General features: G+C 41.0%; 1 protein-coding gene across 5 annotated transcripts; it reads right to left on the bottom strand.

Annotated features, from left to right (window-relative positions):
- Positions 1-1,203: 1,203 nt before the first annotated feature.
- LOC145432448 (uncharacterized) lies at positions 1,204-19,406 on the bottom strand. 5 transcript variants are annotated; one of them, XM_080309383.1, is made up of 8 exons: positions 19,260-19,406; positions 18,869-18,933; positions 15,284-18,783; positions 14,919-15,175; positions 13,421-13,563; positions 13,238-13,317; positions 4,478-7,760; positions 1,204-1,733 (listed from the first exon to the last, which is right to left on the bottom strand). In XM_080309383.1, the coding sequence occupies exons 2-8, from the start codon at positions 18,876-18,878 to the stop codon at positions 1,708-1,710; spliced, it is 7,299 nt and encodes a 2,432-aa protein (XP_080165509.1). In that variant the 5' UTR covers positions 18,879-18,933; positions 19,260-19,406; the 3' UTR covers positions 1,204-1,707. The 5 variants fall into 5 exon arrangements, with proteins under 5 accessions (XP_080165509.1, XP_080165510.1, XP_080165511.1 ...); XM_080309384.1 differs by having other exon boundaries at positions 19,297-19,384; XM_080309385.1 differs by having other exon boundaries at positions 19,192-19,363.
- Positions 19,407-19,445: the final 39 nt, after the last annotated feature.

Here is a 19,445-nt window from a genome sequence, read left to right as displayed (position 1 = left end):
AATAAAGGCGCATGCCTTTAATGTTGCATGACGAACTCTGTATTCCTCGTCCACACATAAACACAAAAAATGAGTTTAAAAAAAAAAAATCTCAGTTTTCGGTGATTTGAAACACCATTTACGTGTGGACGAAACAGCTGCGTTTTCAAAAATACCAGTGTAGGCGTGGACGTAGTGTAAAAGAGTTAGTAGTTTATTTTCTTACTACCAAGGTTATTATTGCTAACGAAAACTAACGAAATAATGAAAACTAGAAGTGAAAAAACATTTTCGTTAATGGAAATAAAAATAAAAACAAAAAAAGGAAAACTAACTAAAACTGTAATGAGTGTTCACAAAACTAATAAAAATTAACTGCATTTATAGCAAAACTGTATTTAGTTTTCATTGATGTGTGCGTGTCATACAATAGTCAAGGGTGAAAATGAAGTTTAGTTTCCAGATTTTTTTTGCTGTCTAATTATGCCAGCAGGTGGCAGTACGTTAGTCGAGTCGTCTGTGTTGCTGCTCCGTCCACGCGCAGAATCATGTCAGGAGAAAGCGCCAGATTCCAATTTGGGATTACTTTGAATACGACTGTTTTGGATAAAGCAAGTGTCTTGTAGTGGAAAGAGACAAATTATGAGGGACATTTCTAAAGGGGAAAAAATTCCCACAAACCTTAAAGTGCACTTGAAAAGCTCACACAAGAAGGCTAACCTAGCTTACCTTGAGAATGTAAGGGAGCACACTCAACCCTCATCCCCAGAAAACAGAAGCTAACCCCAGGCAAGGCAGCGTGATGCATCCCGATGGTAGCTGGAATCGCAACATACTCAAGGATAAGCAGAAGAGAATGACTGATATGATGAAACTGGGATTTTGTTACACTTAATTATTGCAAACACAACTAAAACTATAACTGAAACTAATCAAAACTAAACTGAAAATAAGGATTTTCAGAAAAAATAAAAACTAAACTAGCAAACAATTGGTAAAAACTAATTAAAACTGATATAAAATTGAAAATCTGAAGTCAAAACTAAATATAAAATAAAAACTAATGAAAATTGCAAAACTATTAAAACCCTGCTTACTACCTGCAGATTACTTGTATTTGCTCAATTGTTTACTAAATGTTTGAGGTGTGAAATAAACCGCAATTGAGCAAAATATGGGTGTGTGTGGTTGGAGGATGTGTTAGTGCCTGCGTGCGTGGGTGTGGGTGTGTGTGGTTGGAGGATGTGTTAGTGCGTGCGTGCGTGGGTGTGGGTGTGTGTGGTTGGAGGATGTGTTAGTGCGTGCGTGCGTGTGTGAGTGCGCGAGCAAGGGGGAGGGGGCGAAGAACACTTTTCTGTAAAACAAAGGGGGGCCCAGCAAAAAAAGTTTGGGAACCACTGCCATAGAGGATGCCAGGGTTGAAATCATGGATAAGATGTTTCAGAAAAAAGACAAGATAAAATCTAACCCACTCTAGCATTAATACTTGCATCAGCTTTAGGAAAACTACACCTAGAGGACTGGGTGGCGAGGTGAGGTTGATCCCCTCCATTAGAGTAATGAATTGTCCATAGGAATCCAAAGGACCACCAAGCAGTGTGGTAAAATTGAGGATGTAGCTGATTAGAGGGAGAAGCGTGACACAAGTCTGCCTTTTGGATGGTGTCAGTACGACTCGTTTCTCCTGAAGGTCCAAAGACACAGAGGTGATTCTCTGGGTGAGCAGCATCAAAGTGGACACTGCCAAGAACAGTCTGAAAGTGAAAGAGATATTGCTGTGATTAAATAGGATATCTGTATACATATAATGTTTTTACTTTAGATGTAAAAACATTATGTCTAACTTAGGCTAAGAGTTCATCTATAATGGTGAAGAAATGGCCTCTGACATTCATATCAGAGTCTTTTTAGTACATTAGCTGTTCTAGAGCTGTGATCACACAAAGTTGATTCTTGGAAACGGCATCTGAAAGGTTAGGCAACAACATAACAATTCTTGGAAACGAAACAAAGTCAACAGGCTGCTAAAACCACGTGATGTGGTTGAATGCTTCAAGCAACAGAGATTGTTTTATTGAAAAACACATGGTCGCTTTGAGTTTGACATATTTCACAAAAGTGTGATTAGGAACATTTTTGCCACTGTGTTTACAACCCTGTACGCGTTTGAAAACTGAAGGGACTGTGCTGTGTTCTAATCCTATCAAAGATCAGAACATAGCTTATATAACTGAGCAAGATAAATTGCTCAGGAGTTTCACCTCATCTCCCAACCGTTGTGGCAGACATCTGTCCCTCCCTGGAGGCTTCTTCCTGTTAAAAGGGAGGGTTACCTTCCCACCATCACCAAGTGCTTTGCCCATAGGGTATCATCTGATTGTTGTGGTTTTCTCTCTAATACTGTAGGGTCATTGCCTTACAACTTAAAGACCTCACTTTTGTGATTTGGTACTAAATTCAAATGACGATTTTATGTTCTACATTGTTATATTTCTAATTTCATGATGCAAATGTGTTCTTTCTTATGTAAATATGATCTTTCTTAAAAAAGCCGTTGTCTCTGTTGTTCTAAACCTAGTAGATACTATTAAGCATTAGTGATACCTTTGAAGGTAATCGATGCCTGGATACCATCACGGATACTTGATTTTGAAATATGTGCTAAGCATGAACTGCACCTTCTTAAAGTATCCAAAAATGTACTGCTCTGGTCACAGGTCCTCATTCTTTTTAAAGGTGCCAACTTTCTGTAACTTGTTATAGAAGAGAGAGGGGTTTTAAATATTTTTTTAAAATAAATACCATAGAGATACCATACAAATCACTGCATGCTGCATTATTTATATTTTATACAACATCCTAACTCTGAACAGGCTTGATTCATACATCTGTACACCCTAGAGAATATTCACTTACGAAAGGTTCGGAGGATATAGCATGAAAACTGTCCCATATGTTTATGTAATTTGTAATGGCAGAGTGAAATCAAGATTAATACCTGATGATGACTGGTTCGTGCAGGTAGTATTCCCTGTTAGGGCTGCCACAAACGATTATTTTGATAGTCGACTAGTCAAAGATTATTTTTGCAATTAGTCGACTAATCAGATCATGCGTCCACTGGACGTAAAAGTACATCTTATTGCACCAGCAGCATCTGCTCTTATATAACTATCATTAGCTTACAGCTTTAAGTGTTTAAGGTCTGTGCCAACTAAAAATAAAGACAAGATGGTAGTTTATTAAATTTTAATGAAATTTGCAGATTGTTTTGGTGAAGTTTAATAAACTCCTTGCTATCTAAAATATAACAGGACACTGGAGTATATTCTCGAGAATCTCACACTTCTGATAATCAGCTGTCTGCTTGACGTTTATTCAGCTATGTAAAAACTATAACTTTAATCTCACCCAAACTGATTTACTCAGGAACAAATAAAATACTAAAAAAAGCTAAACAATAACATTGTTAAGTTATCTAAGTGACTTATATATGTTTAACCTGAGTAGCGAAAGACAGCGGTGGGTCTCAGGGCACTAGTGAGCCTAGCCCCCGGCTCGCTATCGAGCTAGTGGGTAACAGACGTCTCCGAAAACGTCGGAGCGCTTTTGAAAATATGTGGTGTCTTGATAAACTGAGCAGATATTTGAGGTTTACACAGCTACATTCTCGCCTGAACATATGTTAAACCTTTATTTTGTGACCCAGAAAGAATAATAAGAGTAATATTAAAACTAACTAGCTGCCGCCGTTTGAGCTGGGCTGCGCTATGAATTCTGGGACACTGCTTCTTCTTCTTCTTCGGGGTTTAACGGCAGCTGGCATCCTTGTACATGCAGTGCTGCCATCTTCTGTATCAGTCCGTTATTACACTCTTAAATCCTACTACTTATTCCTGCGTCTTTTGTGATCTTACAAAGCTTCAAACGACGCGTCGACTATTAAATCAGTCGTCGATGATTTTGATAGTCGACGTAATCGTGACTAGTCGACTAATTGTGGCAGCCCTATTCCCTGTACTGTATAAGTAGGTGCCAGAAGGTTTGCCACAACATCTGCATAACAAATGCCCAGGTGTGGATACAGCTGTGATCTACACAGCACACGAGTAGAACAAAGGCAAGTGTGGAGGTGAACAGCTTGTGCTGTTATCCTGTTTGGTTTTCTCCAAACGTGATGCTTTGCAGTATCGCTAGACATCGCTATTGAAGCCTTTAGAGTCTCAGATGTAGCTCTTCTACATATATTTCTTTGGTTTGTCTGAGCATCTTCACCTTGTGCATTGTTTTATCACACATGTGAATCAGATCAATGAACTGCCAGACAATTTGTTTTTACAGAGGTCACCATACTTGCTGATGATTGTAGCATCTGGCTGTTACTTACCTTCTTACATCCTATAGACGCAAAGATTTAGTTTTTCCACACTGCTTCTGCATTTTGCTTACAAAAATGCACAAAAACTAATATTTCAATTCACTCATAATTTCTTTTTACCTTCAGGCTCTTGCAGACAATCATCATCCTTCATCCCGTCGTGGTCACCAGGCGCCTGATCTTGGTGTCGTTCCTCGTCTTCTGTGAGCATCTCAGATTCTTGGTTTTGCTTCTGCTCGAAAGGACCTTTCTCTTCTTCCTCCTTGAAGCATTCAGGAGAGTGCACTTCCTTCTTCAGACATTCTTTCTCAAGTACTGGTATTTCTGTGCAAGGTTTAGGTTCCTGTTCACTGCTTTGCTGAGTGTGCACTTCTTCCTGCTTTAATTTTGTAAACGAGACACCTAAAATATCACCGGTGATCATCTTAAGTTGTGCACAAGTGGGCGGGAGGGTTAACATATGTCTTTCAATTTTTAAACTCTCCTCTGTCCTCGTGTTATTTACATGTGCAATATTTAGCTTTGTTAAGGCTGAATTTGCCTCTATACCAACTTGATTCTTTGGATTCTGGAACAAAGGGAAGTTGCTCTCTTCAGCTAATGGGATATCACTTGCCTCAGTGCCCTTCTCCATCTTGACCGTTTTACCCTCATCTGCCTTGTTATGCATCTTGCTGTCATCATTGGCCAACTGTAAGATATGACGCAGTATGTCATCTTCTACCTTTGCCTCAATGTTCAGTGTTTTATGCTCAAGTGCTTTAACGTCTTGCTTTTGAGCTGGTGTTTCTTCATCCACTTTGAAATCATTTTCTGTCTCCATTTGTTGTTTGTCTCCAGATTCTGTGAATTCAGGTTGGGCTTGGTTTTCATATGTCTGTCTCTCTTCCTCTGGATCGCCGTAATCCTCACATGGGGTATCTGTAATTTTCACTTCTGTTACACTTTGTTCCACATTTCCTGTCTCCATTTGTTGTTTGTCTCCAGATTCTGTGAATTCAGGTTGGGCTTGGTTTTCATATGTCTGTCTCTCTTCCTCTGGATTGCCGTAATCCTCACATGGGGTATCTGTAGATTTCACTTCTGTTACACTTTGTTCCACATTTCCTGTCTCCATTTGTTGTTTGTCTCCAGATTCTGTGAATTCAGGTTGGGCTTGGTTTTCATTTGTCTGCCTCTCTTCCTCTGGATCGCCGTAATCCTCACATGGGGTATCTGTAGATTTCACTTCTGTTACACTTTGTTCCACATTTCCTGTCTCCATTTGTTGTTTGTCTCCAGATTCTGTGAATTCAGGTTGGGCTTGGTTTTCATATGTCTGTCTCTCTTCCTCTGGATTGCCGTAATCCTCACATGGGGTATCTGTAGATTTCACTTCTGTTACACTTTGTTCCACATTTCCTGTCTCCATTTGTTGTTTGTCTCCAGATTCTGTGAATTCAGGTTGGGCTTGGTTTTCATATGTCTGTCTCTCTTCCTCTGGATTGCCGTAATCCTCACATGGGGTATCTGTAATTTTCACTTCTGTTACACTTTGTTCCACATTTCCTGTCTCCATTTGTTGTTTGTCTCCAGATTCTGTGAATTCAGGTTGGGCTTGGTTTTCATATGTCTGTCTCTCTTCCTCTGGATTGCCGTAATCCTCACATGGGGTATCTGTAATTTTCACTTCTGTTACACTTTGTTCCACATTTCCTGTCTCCATTTGTTGTTTGTCTCCAGATTCTGTGAATTCAGGTTGGGCTTGGTTTTCATATGTCTGTCTCTCTTCCTCTGGATTGCCGTAATCCTCACACGGGGTATCTGTAATTTTCACTTCTGTTACACTTTGTTCCACATTTCCTGTCTCCATTTGTTGTTTGTCTCCAGATTCTGTGAATTCAGGTTGGGCTTGGTTTTCATTTGTCTGCCTCTCTTCCTCTGGATCGCCGTAATCCTCACACGGGGTATCTGTAATTTTCACTTCTGTTACACTTTGTTCCACATTTCCTGTCTCCATTTGTTGTTTGTCTCCAGATTCTGTGAATTCAGGTTGGGCTTGGTTTTCATTTGTCTGCCTCTCTTCCTCTGGATCGCCGTAGTCCTCACATGGGGTATCTGTAGATTTCACTTCTGTTACACTTTGTTCCACATTTCCTGTCTCCATTTGTTGTTTGTCTCCAGATTCTGTGAATTCAGGTTGGGCTTGGTTTTCATTTGTCTGCCTCACTTCCTCTGGATCGCCGTAATCCTCACATGGGGTATCTGTAATTTTCACTTCTGTTACACTTTGTTCCACATTTCCTGTCTCCATTTGTTGTTTGTCTCCAGATTCTGTGAATTCAGGTTGGGCTTGGTTTTCATTTGTCTGCCTCTCTTCCTCTGGATCGCCGTAATCCTCACATGGGGTATCTGTAGATTTCACTTCTGTTACACTTTGTTCCACATTTCCTGTCTCCATTTGTTGTTTGTCTCCAGATTCTGTGAATTCAGGTTGGGCTTGGTTTTCATATGTCTGTCTCTCTTCCTCTGGATTGCCGTAATCCTCACATGGGGTATCTGTAATTTTCACTTCTGTTACACTTTGTTCCACATTTCCTGTCTCCATTTGTTGTTTGTCTCCAGATTCTGTGAATTCAGGTTGGGCTTGGTTTTCATATGTCTGTCTCTCTTCCTCTGGATTGCCGTAATCCTCACACGGGGTATCTGTAATTTTCACTTCTGTTACACTTTGTTCCACATTTCCTGTCTCCATTTGTTGTTTGTCTCCAGATTCTGTGAATTCAGGTTGGGCTTGGTTTTCATTTGTCTGCCTCTCTTCCTCTGGATCGCCGTAATCCTCACATGGGGTATCTGTAGATTTCACTTCTGTTACACTTTGTTCCACATTTCCTGTCTCCATTTGTTGTTTGTCTCCAGATTCTGTGAATTCAGGTTGGGCTTGGTTTTCATTTGTCTGCCTCTCTTCCTCTGGATTGCCGTAATCCTCACATGGGGTATCTGTAATTTTCACTTCTGTTCCACTTTGTTCCACTTTTCCTGTCTCCTGTTCTCTTGCAGTCTCTAGCAGCACAAGCTCCGCTTGTTTTTGCAGCTCTTGTTGGACAGTAGAGTTTGGTTTGGCATTTTCATGTTGAATGTCTGATTCGGAAGTCTCGCCAGGACTTTCTCCGTTGGTTTCCTGGCATTCCCTGATCTGGAGTGCACTTTTCTCTGTGGTATAGTTTTCTTCCAGGTTCTCAGCTTGTGGAACCTCATCACAGTCTGCAAAAAGGTCCTCCATTTCTACATCTCCTCTGTCTTTATCTAGCTGGTCCATGTTAGACAAATGTTCCTCTTCTTCTTCTGTTACTGGCACATTATCAACGCTTGCCTCCAGCTGATCAAGGCTCCCCTGACCTACGAGTTCATGATTCTTCATGACCTGCATAGACAGAATCAAGGTCCAAATTATGATACACTTTTCCATCACATTATATTGGGGTGGGGCACTGATGATGTAGAAGCCTCAAAAACTCATTTATCCAATATAATACACTTGGAGTTATGGGGTTGAGATAAGACTCCCAGTCCTATAGTTTATGGGAAGACAGACATGACATAGTAAACACTTTCCTTGTGAGTTTATGGGCTTAGTCACTGATTTTGGAAGCATACTGAATAAAACATTACTACAACTATTTTGCAAATCATGTTTAAATTGCTTAAAAATGTTGGATTATCTTTTGTCTGCTTACTGCATAGAGATAGCAGTTTCACTGTCAGCCCCTCTCCTTCTCACCACATCTTATTCTTTGAAATAGAAGTGGGCGGTATAAACGGTATACGGTAGAAACTATATAAATTTGGCTAACGGTAGAGATTTTGACTATACCGCTCTACCGCGATAGCGTATGTTGATGGTGTCATCAAGCTGCGCCTGTTTTGGTTGAAAGCATTGCAGCGACTAAAAACAACATCATCTGCAATTTTTACTGAGCGACAGTAATAGCAAAGAGACAAAGTACTTTTGGAATATGGGGATAGCCAAAAACTCCACGCCTCCACTTCCGTCCCATTGATTCATTCAGTGGGGCAAAAAAGTATTTAGTCAGCCACCGATTGTGCAAGTTCCCCCACTTAAAATGATGACAGAGGTCAGTAATTTGCACCAGAGGTACACTTCAACTGTGAGAGACAGAATGTGAAAAAAAAAAAATCCATGAATTCACATGGTAGGATGTGTAAAGAATTTATTCGTAAATTAGGGTGGAAGTATTTGGTCACCTCAAACAAGGAAAATCTCTGGCTCTCACAGACCTGTAACGTCTTCTGTAAGAAGCTTTTTTGTCCCTGTTACGACCCGGCTCAAAAGCCGCAACATAAAAAAAAGGAGATGAATAACAGAGTGTGGGTGAGAAGAGGTTTCATCCTAAAATGGAAAACCAGGTTGGCTAAAATGGCTGGTGCCACCAAGGCAAAGACTAGTGCACTGCCGGAAAGCTTGCCTCAGGTATGCTTTTATCCACACCTGACTAGGTGTGGCCAATTAGCACCAGCTGAAAACACTGAGACGATTAAAAGCTGCAGAGGGACGTAACACCTCCTCCCTTAAAAGGGTTCCTCTAGGACCCTTAAATTTATTAAAAGCCCCTCTGAAGCCTTCAGTTCCTTGACCCACAAACCTGGAATAAAAGTTAAAGCTAACAGAAGCACAGTGTTCACGTTATAGTTGGCATCTCTAAGCATGGATGGGCATGAGGATTTGAAGTTGCCACACTGAACAGACAAAAAGTAACATGTGACCAACACAAAGGAGCACAACAGTCAAACCCAAAATTATTACCTGATCTGCTACAACACAAAACCAAAAGTAGCAACAAATAATCACAACTAAGTGATCTGTTGTCTCCACCACACAAACAGTCACATACAAGTGGCCCTATACCACAACAAGTTACTTTAATCCAAGAAGTTCAGTAAATCAAGCACACTAGTGACCAACCACAAAATGGAGAGCTATGGCCACACAATGATCACATCAAGGGTGGCTCAGCACCCCACAGTGTTATTGCCATCACCTGGCCAACAACACTCACAAGTGATCCAACAAAATAGCCATATTCCCCACAACACTAAAGGTCACAGCACAAAACACTCACCTCACAAGGATCTCATTAGCATCCATCCACACTGACATATGCACACACAGGGTGTGCACACAATGCCAACTTAAAAACAGCCTACCTGCCTCAGCTACAGACCATAATCAAGAATGGTCTCAAACCTCCTACCAAGTTTGGTGCCACTGATTTACTATGTGCAACTCCCAGCCTAAAACACTAAAAACAACAAAACCCTAACTTTACCTACCCTAGTCTTCAGTGGTGTACCAGGCTCGAGGCAACTTTAAACGCGAACTCGAGAGCAGGCAGCAGACCAGAGATATAGTCTCCTACCAAACTCTGAAGCGTACCCCCACCCAGGATAGCCACCAAACACAATAAACTAAAACAATAAGGCAAAACAACAAACAAGTGCTTCGATGGAAGGGCAGCACAGCCACCCAGCTGAAACACACTTACTAAAGGGAGTTTGCACAATTACAGTGACCACCATCACTCACCCACTTAAAAGCAAAACAAACTGACATTCAGTCTCCACTAAAATGTCCAAATACCCCGGACGTGCCACCACTTATGTTACGACCCGGCTCAAAAGCCGCAACATAAAAAAAAGGAGATGAATAACAGAGTGTGGGTGAGAAGAGGTTTCATCCTAAAATGGAAAACCAGGTTGGCTAAAATGGCTGGTGCCACCAAGGCAAAGACTAGTGCACTGCCGGAAAGCTTGCCTCAGGTATGCTTTTATCCACACCTGACTAGGTGTGGCCAATTAGCACCAGCTGAAAACACTGAGACGATTAAAAGCTGCAGAGGGACGTAACAGTCCCCCACTCGTTACCTGCATGAATGGCACCTGTTTGAACTCATCATCTGTATAAAAGACACCTGTCCACAGCCTCAAACAGTCAGACTCCAAACGCCGCCATGGCCAAGACCAAAGAGCTTTCGAAGGACACCAGGAAAAGTATTGTAGACCTGCACCAGACTGGGAAGAGTGAATCTACAATAGGCAAGCAGCTTAGTGTGAAAAAAATCAACTGTGGGAGCAATCATCAGAAAATGGAAGACATACAAGACCACTGATAATCTCCCTCGATCTGGGGCTCCACGCAAGATCTCATCCCGTGGGGTCAAAATGATCATGAGAACGGTGAGCAAAGATCCCAGAACCACACGGGGGGACCTGGTGAATGACCTGCAGAGAGCTGGGACCAAAGTAACAAAGGTCACCATCAGTAACACACTACAACGGCAGGGAATCAAATCCCGCAGTGCCAGACGTGTTCCGCTGCTGAAGCCAGTGCATGTCCAGGCCCGTCTGAAGTTTGCCAGAGAGCACATGGATGATACAGCAGAGGATTGGGAGAATGTCATGTGGTCAGATGAAACCAAAGTAGAACTTTTTGGTATAAACTCAACTTGTCGTGTTTGGGGGAAGAAGAATATTGAGTTGCATCCCAAGAACACCATACCTACTGTGAAGCATGGGGGTGGAAACATCATGCTATGGGGCTGTTTTTCTGCCAAGGGGACAGGACGACTGATCCGTGTTAAGGACAGAATGAATGGGGCCATGTATCGTGAGATTTTGAGCCAAAACCTCCTTCCATCAGTGAGAACTTTGAAGATGAAACGAGGCTGGGTCTTCCAACATGACAATGATCCAAAACACACCGCCCGGGCAACAAAGGAGTGGCTCCGTAAGAAGCATTTGAAAGTCCTGGAGTGGCCTAGCCAGTCTCCAGACCTCAACCCCATAGAAAATCTGTGGCGGGAGTTGAAAGTCCGTGTTGCTCGGCGACAGCCCCAAGACATCACTGCTCTCGAGAAGATCTACATGGAGGAATGGGCCAAAATACCAGCTACTGTGTGTGCAAACCTGGTAAAGACCTATAGTAAACGTTTGACCTCTGTTATTGCCAACAAAGGTTATGTTACAAAGTATTGAGTTGTATTTTTGTTATTGACCAAATACTTATTTTCCACCCTGATTTACGAATAAATTCTTTACAAATCCTACCATGTGGATTCATGGATTTTTTTTTTTCACATTCTGTCTCTCACAGTTGAAGTGTACCTCTGGTGCAAATTACTGACCTCTGTCATCATTTTAGGTGGGGGAACTTGCACAATCGGTGGCTGACTAAATACTTTTTTGCCCCACTGTTAATGCTGAATTCTCTCGCAGCTGCTATATTCCCATGTTGTTGCAGTATATTAATGACTAACCTCGTATTGTGGATGGATTATCTCAGTTGTTCTCCTGACTGAAGTTTGGTCCGTTTACAGCATCCTGCCATGCAATTGCATTTGTCCCTAACCACTAGAAACCCTCACGTTAAAAAGTTGGCATTCATCCTTCAGCTTCACTGTGCTAATGTTATGCTAACGTAGCTGTGTCGCTAGCAATCACGTAGGACATCATTATATACCAGCTAGCCCAACTTCAGTAACCTTACAAATGTCATTGTTGTTTAGTTTTCTGTCTTCATTTATGTTGGAAGTGATAGCAGAGCTGTACATTTAAATTTTTTCAGAAATCTCTCAGTCAGAACATGCTATATGATGTTTAGGTGGAAGCTAGCGAGCAAATTTCCTGCTAACTTCTAACTCCATTCAATTTAATAGATTCTGTTTTCATGGATGCCTGGATGTTAAACTTAATTGTTACACCTGGTAGAGCAGAAACGCTGATCATTTTATTAAAGATGAAAGAATTGCGATAGTTTGTAACTCTCAGTGACGCTGCAGTGTTTGACTTTGGGACCTGAAGTGGACGGAGTTTTGGATTACTCCGCAAGGCTCCTGACTACGGCAGCCGTAATGCTCCGGCAATCCATCAAGCGGTGCGCTTTCATAGCTCTCCAAAGTCGTACTAAAACATTTTTTGATTTCTACGCACCGTGTAACACAAAATCGGTTTGAGGTCAGTAAGCACAACCAGAATTCATACATAAGGCACACTGTCGATTTTTGAGAAAATTAAAGGATTTTAAGTGTGCCTTATAGTGTGTAAAATACGTTATACAGAAGAAAAGAATATATCCTGATATATATCGTTACCGCACATGCTTCAAATTATACCGTGATATGGATTTTAGGCCATATCGCCCAGCCCTACTTTGAAACTAAGATGGTTGTGGTGAAAATGCTAATCTTGGGGCATCAAAACACAATTTCAGAAACCAACGGATCGTGTCACAGTAGTTGTCCATGTCCATCTTTGACATTACTTATGGTTTAATCCCTGTAAATGTAGCACTTTTTAATAGCCAAGGAATTGGGGTAGGATATGCACTGCATCACTCCATTAGGTGCAACCTTAATCAATATTAAACCGATTTGTGGCAAAGTTTTTGGACTACAAAAACATTCAGACTAAAGGAATCAAATGGCCCAGTGCCAATGTCTCTGTAGCCAATGTGATATGTGAATAAAACCATTCTTTTGCAAAAGTAAGTCCACTGTCTATATGTAGCTTGTGAAAGTGATGCAGTGCTACTAAGCAAGATGCATGGTTGACATTTAAAAATGTCATTCTGATGAATTCTTTATGTTAATTTATATATCTATTCATATTTTTAGGATGTATGCTCCCACTCTCTTTCGTTGGCTACTCCCTTCAAATACCAGACATGTTGACATCTGACATCTAATTGCTGTTTACATTTTTTATAGGCTTAAATAACTTAATTCTTCATTCAACTTCATTTTCTCTTGATTTTCTAGATCTTCATGGTTATGACAGCAGTGTGTAGAACAAAAGCACCGTCCGCCCATCAGTTAAAGAGAATACCTTTTTTGACCCAAAGATGATGCCTTGATGGCAACGTGACAGCTTGGGGCGACGAACCTCTATTGGCACTACACGTTCCCCTGTAAAGAAAAAAAAAAGGAAAAAAGGGAATGCTTATGTGACAGCGTCAGGTATCGGAAAGCAGAACACGTTCCTACAAATCCTGCAAATGCTCCAACATACCACGATGCAAGACAATGTGATCAATCATGTTGTTCTTGTTCTTAGTTTGGTACAGACAGAAAGGGCAGCAGAGGTCCTTCTGATGAGTAGGCTTTGACTGGCAGGTAGAGTGACCCGTCTCCATGTGCATTTCCAGAGTTTTCCTAATGACAACAGGAGAAATCAGTGATAACATTGCAAATCTGTCGGTGTTTGGTGACAACTCGTGTTGAGTAATGAGTAGAAATGACAAATTCAAGATGTCTGTCAAGTCAAATACCTCATAAAACTCATCCAAGTTATTCCCATACATTTAAAATAATTGACAACAATGTCTAAATTTGAATAAAAGAAGCTTCTTCTTCAAAAAGGGTCCAAACAGCAGATAGCGCGGCATGTTTGATTTAGCACACTTTTATGCCAGGTTCTCTTCCCGATGCCACCCCAAAGGGATTTGTGTCTCCTCCTTGAGGCAAACCAGGAATGCATTATGTCACCTGACTATAGAAACTAGTCAGATCCTGCGCATGTGTGATGATGCAGAATTAAAAGTATCAATTATTACTCATCCTGAATGCAAATGCGAGAATAAATGCAACATTTAAAACAAATGTGAAAACGAATATTTACTAGGGCTGCTCGATTATGGCAAAAATTATAATCACAATTATTTTCACTGAAATTGAGATCTCGATTATTTGACGATATTTATTTAACAATAACAATGTATTGAATAATGACTTTAAAGATTGTCAAAAAATAATATAAAATAGTGTGCAAATACTGATAACAGTGCAAATGTTTGCAATATAAAAAATAAATGAAAAATGTAAACATCTATGTTTAGTGAACTTTGCAGTGTTGCTCTGTGGTGCAGCTACGACACTGTAGCAAAGTTTACACACTATGTCTACTTGATCCACGTCTGACTCCGCCAACCCATGTTTCCACACCACTGAAGTTTTTTTTTACCTCTCTTTTCAACCAACAGCAGTCACTCTCCTCTCCAAATAACTTCTGCTTAGCTTTCGGAGCTTCCCTCGGGTCCTCTTAATTGTTGTGACACGTGTTCGAAATGCAGAGAGGTGCGCTCGATTTGCCACACGGAGCAGCGCGAGAGTAAAGCACGAGGGAGGGGCTAATAATCGGCTCAGTCATTTTTAATGATTGTTTAAAGCCCAGATCGTAATCGTGATTAAAATTCGATTAATTGAGCAGCCCTAATATTTACATAAAAAAATATATATATATATTTTTTTTAAATCTTGAGATAAAGAAGCTTTTCTGCAAAGGTTTTCCAATACCCAGATAGGCACTGTACTTTTTCAGACTAAACAAGACCAACTGTTAAAATTTCCATTTGGCTATGTTACTTTTTAAGTGAGCCCACAAGAAGAAGAAGAAGAAAAAAGCGTGGCAAAATGGTGTGACTGCTTTAATATATGAGCTTAAATTTGTCTATTATCAATACTTTTTTTTAGTTTAGTTTTTAACAATAAAAAAAGCCCAAAGTTCTTACTTGTGTTTTAATCCAGATGTGGAGCTATTGTCCAGTTTCTTGATGGCTGCGTGGCTGTGCTCATGGGAATGCAAGCCTTTCAATGACATAAACATCCGGCCGCACTGTTTACACGTGTGTTTGTCTCCATTCGATTCTAGTTCTGGCTGCTGTACATCAGAGAGTTCTGATGTAGCGGCGCTCTGTACTCGTGTCCCGTTCCAACGATTAACCTCGTTCACAGTTTCCAATGTGGTCATTTCATCTTGCCTGCAGGGCTGGGAAAAAAAAAAAAAAAAAAAAAAAAAAAAATCACAGTAATGGTCAAATAACACGAGTAGATCAGAAGACAAAGAGCATAGACAGGAATTACAGCGTCAACTTACCTCGCTGGATTCTTGCTCTAGTGTTGTGCTAATAAGCGACTCCTTTCTCTGCGCAGCCTTGGCCTTCTTTAGCATCCTTGCTCTGTGGCGATCCATGTGATAACACAACTTTCTAATCCCATTTAATTGTGTGTTGCAGTGGTCACATTTGTAAACCCCTGTGGTTTTCATTGTCTTCGATCCTAGTGACAACACAGTAAAGTCCAATTTCCACTCTGAGCGGTGAAAAGTACTATAGTGGTCAATGAGCAGCTGCGACGACTTGAATGTTAATTCTGGACATTTCAAACATTTAACCTTTGTGCTGTTGCCTGATTTAAGTACGTTGCTGGGAGAGTTCCATTTACGCTTATTATATTTCTCAAGAAGTTTGTAAATACTGACTGCATCCAATTTGTGAGTATTTTTGTAGTGGCGCTGGAGGTATTGATATCGTCCTTTATAGGTGCACATCTGGCACTTGTACAACTGTTTGTTGCTGCTTTTTTCTGCTGTTATGCTAGACTTCAATGTCTTATGCAGACATTTTTGGAGCTGCTGTTCTGGTTTTTGTTCTTGTTCATATCTTTCAATTACAGCTTCCGGGTGTTTCAATCCACAGTGAGTGTGGAGACCCTTTTTGCTATTAAAATTTGCAGAGCAGTAAAGGCACTTGAACACTTTGGAGGACAATGAGCCGGGTCTGTCACTTTGGTCTTCCACCCGCCAGCTTGCGCTTGTTTTCTTGGAAAGTTTTGCACTCAAAGGATGAACCATTCGGTAATGGTGTGCCAGATCTGACAAAGATTTAGATTTAAAAGAGCATCTTTTGCAAGACAAACCAGCTCTATTTTGTCCGTATCTTTGGGATAGCAATCTGTTTTCAGTGCCATTGCCTCCACTCTGCTCTAGATCAGGCTTCTTCTTTTTACAATGGACCATTCCAGGACCGACATATAACTGAAAACTTACATACTCAACGCAGGGGACACGTCCTAGGTGGCGTTCCTCGTAGTGCTCATAAACTGCTGCAGCTTTTTCATGTCTGAAAACACAGAATTCACAATAATAGCCGGGCTCTAATAATCCTTGTCTAAAATAATATCTTAAAATATCTGTGACTGTACGCTTTACTTTGTGAATTTTCCTTAAATGCGTCTTCAGAGCATATATCACGTCAGTTTTGTATGCGCATGCGTAACAGTTCAGGGACCTCTTTCTGTGTGGGGTTGTCACTGAGGGTGTTGCTGAAATGACCAAAGACTTTGAATGCTTCCTTGTTTTTTTCTTTTTCATTTTCAGCTTGAGGATTTCCTGAGCAGCTTCTTCATTTTGAGTGGATGTTAGAAGAGATTTCTGTGCCTGATTGTGGATCTTAGATGTATGCAGAAGGACTTCTGAAGTCTTCGCCTTAAATCCATGATGTATTCTGCTGTAATGGTGCATTACCCGATCCAAAGTACTATGCCTGTAGTTACAAAAGTGGCAAAAAAATGCTTTTTCTTCACCTTCATTTATTATAGGAGGAGGTAGACGGGAAGAAGAGGAATCCTTTGCATTTGCTTTCCTGATTTCATCATGGATTAAAGCTGTATATTCAAGAACACACTTAGTGCTGGAATTACACTTTCGATGAACCTTAGCCTGATGGTTAATTACTCCTTTTACAGATGGATTTCCAAAGTTGCATTTGTGGCAGTAAAACAAGTTTTCTGGACATGCGTAGGACTTGTTCTGTCTCTCTCCTGTTTCTGAGGCATCTGCTGTGTAATCCTCCTTATACAGATCTTCTTTTTCCCTACACATCTTCACTTGTTTACTAGTATTAAATTGGGAAGATGAAGGACTTTTTGACATCTTAGATTCACTCTGACGTTTCTGCATCTCAGCACTGTACCCTAGGACATCATCAGTACCTATTGGTGCATCCATAGAATGTTTTGCATAGTGATGACCAAGGATACTCTTAACCTTGGTACTTGTGTAACTGCAGAACTGGCAGTAAAATGTTTCATTTGGTAAACTGGATGAGGAAATGTCCAGTCCAGTAGTAATTTCATTACTGGATTTTGTTGGAAACTTCGAAGATTCCCCTTTCGTGGTTTGGGAAGATTCTGAACGATTCTTACAGGCTTCTGGTGTGGTCTCTGAATGATCTACTACAATCACAGAATCTGAACACTTCTCAGATGTCATCTCTGATGCTGCATGTGATGTGGGACAAGTGGACTGTTTGATTTTATCTAATGTGATTACTTCATCTGGGTGGCTTTTTTGGTAGTGAACATCTAGACTCAGCTGAGACGATTCCTCTTGGCATTCAGACATTGAATATCTGCAGAACAATAAGGAATTCTCCACTTCATATGTTGCATGCTTTGCCTTGTAATGTTCTTTCAAAGACTTCAATAGATTGATAGTAAATTTACAAAGAAAGCATTTGAAAACCAAACTGAGGCCACATGATTTCATGGCAAATACATCTGGGGCATCTGGATGATTTTCCAAGTAGTGCCTCTTGAGGTCAGCTGTGCTTAAAAACTCAACTGGACACTCCAAGCAACGAAAGGTGGCACTGTGATCACTTGCGTCCTGAATGTAGACAGAATTGTATCTGATATAAGGGTGGTCACTTTGATAATGGGCAGAAATTCGCCTGATGCCCACGTCGCTGTAGTCACAATGTTTACAAGAATACACTTTTGCCGCGTCTGCCTCGTCTTCATCTTCGCTGACTTCGCTGCTGGATGACTGTTGTCTATTTTCATTTTCCGTGAGCATCTCTTCGTTATCCAACTTGGCTTTTTTGACAGGATGACCTTTTAAACTTTTACCACTGGATCTCTTCACAGCACTGTCAGGAACAGTTTCCTTTCTGAATTGTTCCGGAGTTTTAGTCAAATCAGTAGTCAAGTCAGTGTGCAAAAAAGGGTACGACTTACTTCCGGTGATATCTATCACAGACTTTGCTGTGACTTTAAACACACCACTACTGTTTGGACAGGAGCTTGAAGGAGATTCCTGCAAAATTTTCAGGTCCTTTAATGTGCAGTTTGCTTCTGAGGTAGAAATATCTGAAAGAACTGATGGATCTTCCGATGTTCCTGCAGCTTCATTGTTCTGGTTTGCTGAAATGACACTTAAAGTGCTGTCGAGGTTTTCTGAAATGATGACACCTCCTGACACGTTAGGATTTTCTGAAGTTTTGTGACACAGTTCCTCGTGTTCACTTAAACCATCCCAACTACAAGCTTTAAAATCACACCTCTGGCATTTAAAATTATCTCCTGAACTGCTGCTCTCTGTGTTGGCTTTGTCAGTCCCAGGGGATAAACCAGCCTCTCTGAGAGAAATTTCTGTATTGAGGCCATGCACCTTGTAAAGGTGTTCAAAAAGGTACACCTTGGATTCGAAGATCAGCACACAGTGACTACAATGGAAAGCCTCGACTTGGGATTCTTCAGTGACTGCTTGGCTGATGACTTGCTTGATGTGGCCAGAGGTGGAGCACTCCACTGTATCTGAGGGGGCAGGCAACAGACCAGTATAGATCAGCATAGGTCAGTATCTATTCACAAAGACGTTGCATACCTCTGTGATACATACCGTTTTCCATCTTGCATGCCTCTTTTAACCCACAGCCTTACACATTAAGTGACACACCTAGACAACTGAAAAAACAGATTATTATTTTTCTCAAGGCACAGAAGCAGCACAACATAATCCGACGCTACTTCGTTACCCGTTATTAAGTTAAACGCACAAGTGAATACTTAAAAAAGAGAGCGAGAGAGCGAGATTGTACGCTTTGCTAATATTATCTTTAAATATGGCAGCACAAAGAACTCAACACCTCTATTTAACTTTCAGTGTAGCATATTCAACAGGAAGGAGACGTAAAACGAGTCAACCGAATAAACAGATCCTACCTATTTTAACAAAATGCCGAAATGTGCAACTCGCTAAAGTGCGCGATGCACGCAAGGTTTTTACTCACGCATGCACACAAAAACAGGACAAGGCTTAGGAGGCACCGTTTTGAACCGCTGCTGGAAGTCGCATGAACACGGAGCACGTTTCCGCCATTTTTCAAGCGTGTGTGACTCTCCCTGGCCTGTGCTTCCCCCACCGCAACAAAACATCTTCACTTCCGTAGAATTCACCAACCCTTCAAAATAAAACT

The sequence above is a fragment of the Astatotilapia calliptera genome, chromosome 12 (genome assembly GCF_964374335.1).
Source record: "Astatotilapia calliptera chromosome 12, fAstCal68.1, whole genome shotgun sequence".
NCBI classification, from domain to species: Eukaryota; Metazoa; Chordata; class Actinopteri; order Cichliformes; family Cichlidae; genus Astatotilapia; species Astatotilapia calliptera.
This window is presented reverse-complemented; position numbering and strand designations above follow the sequence as displayed.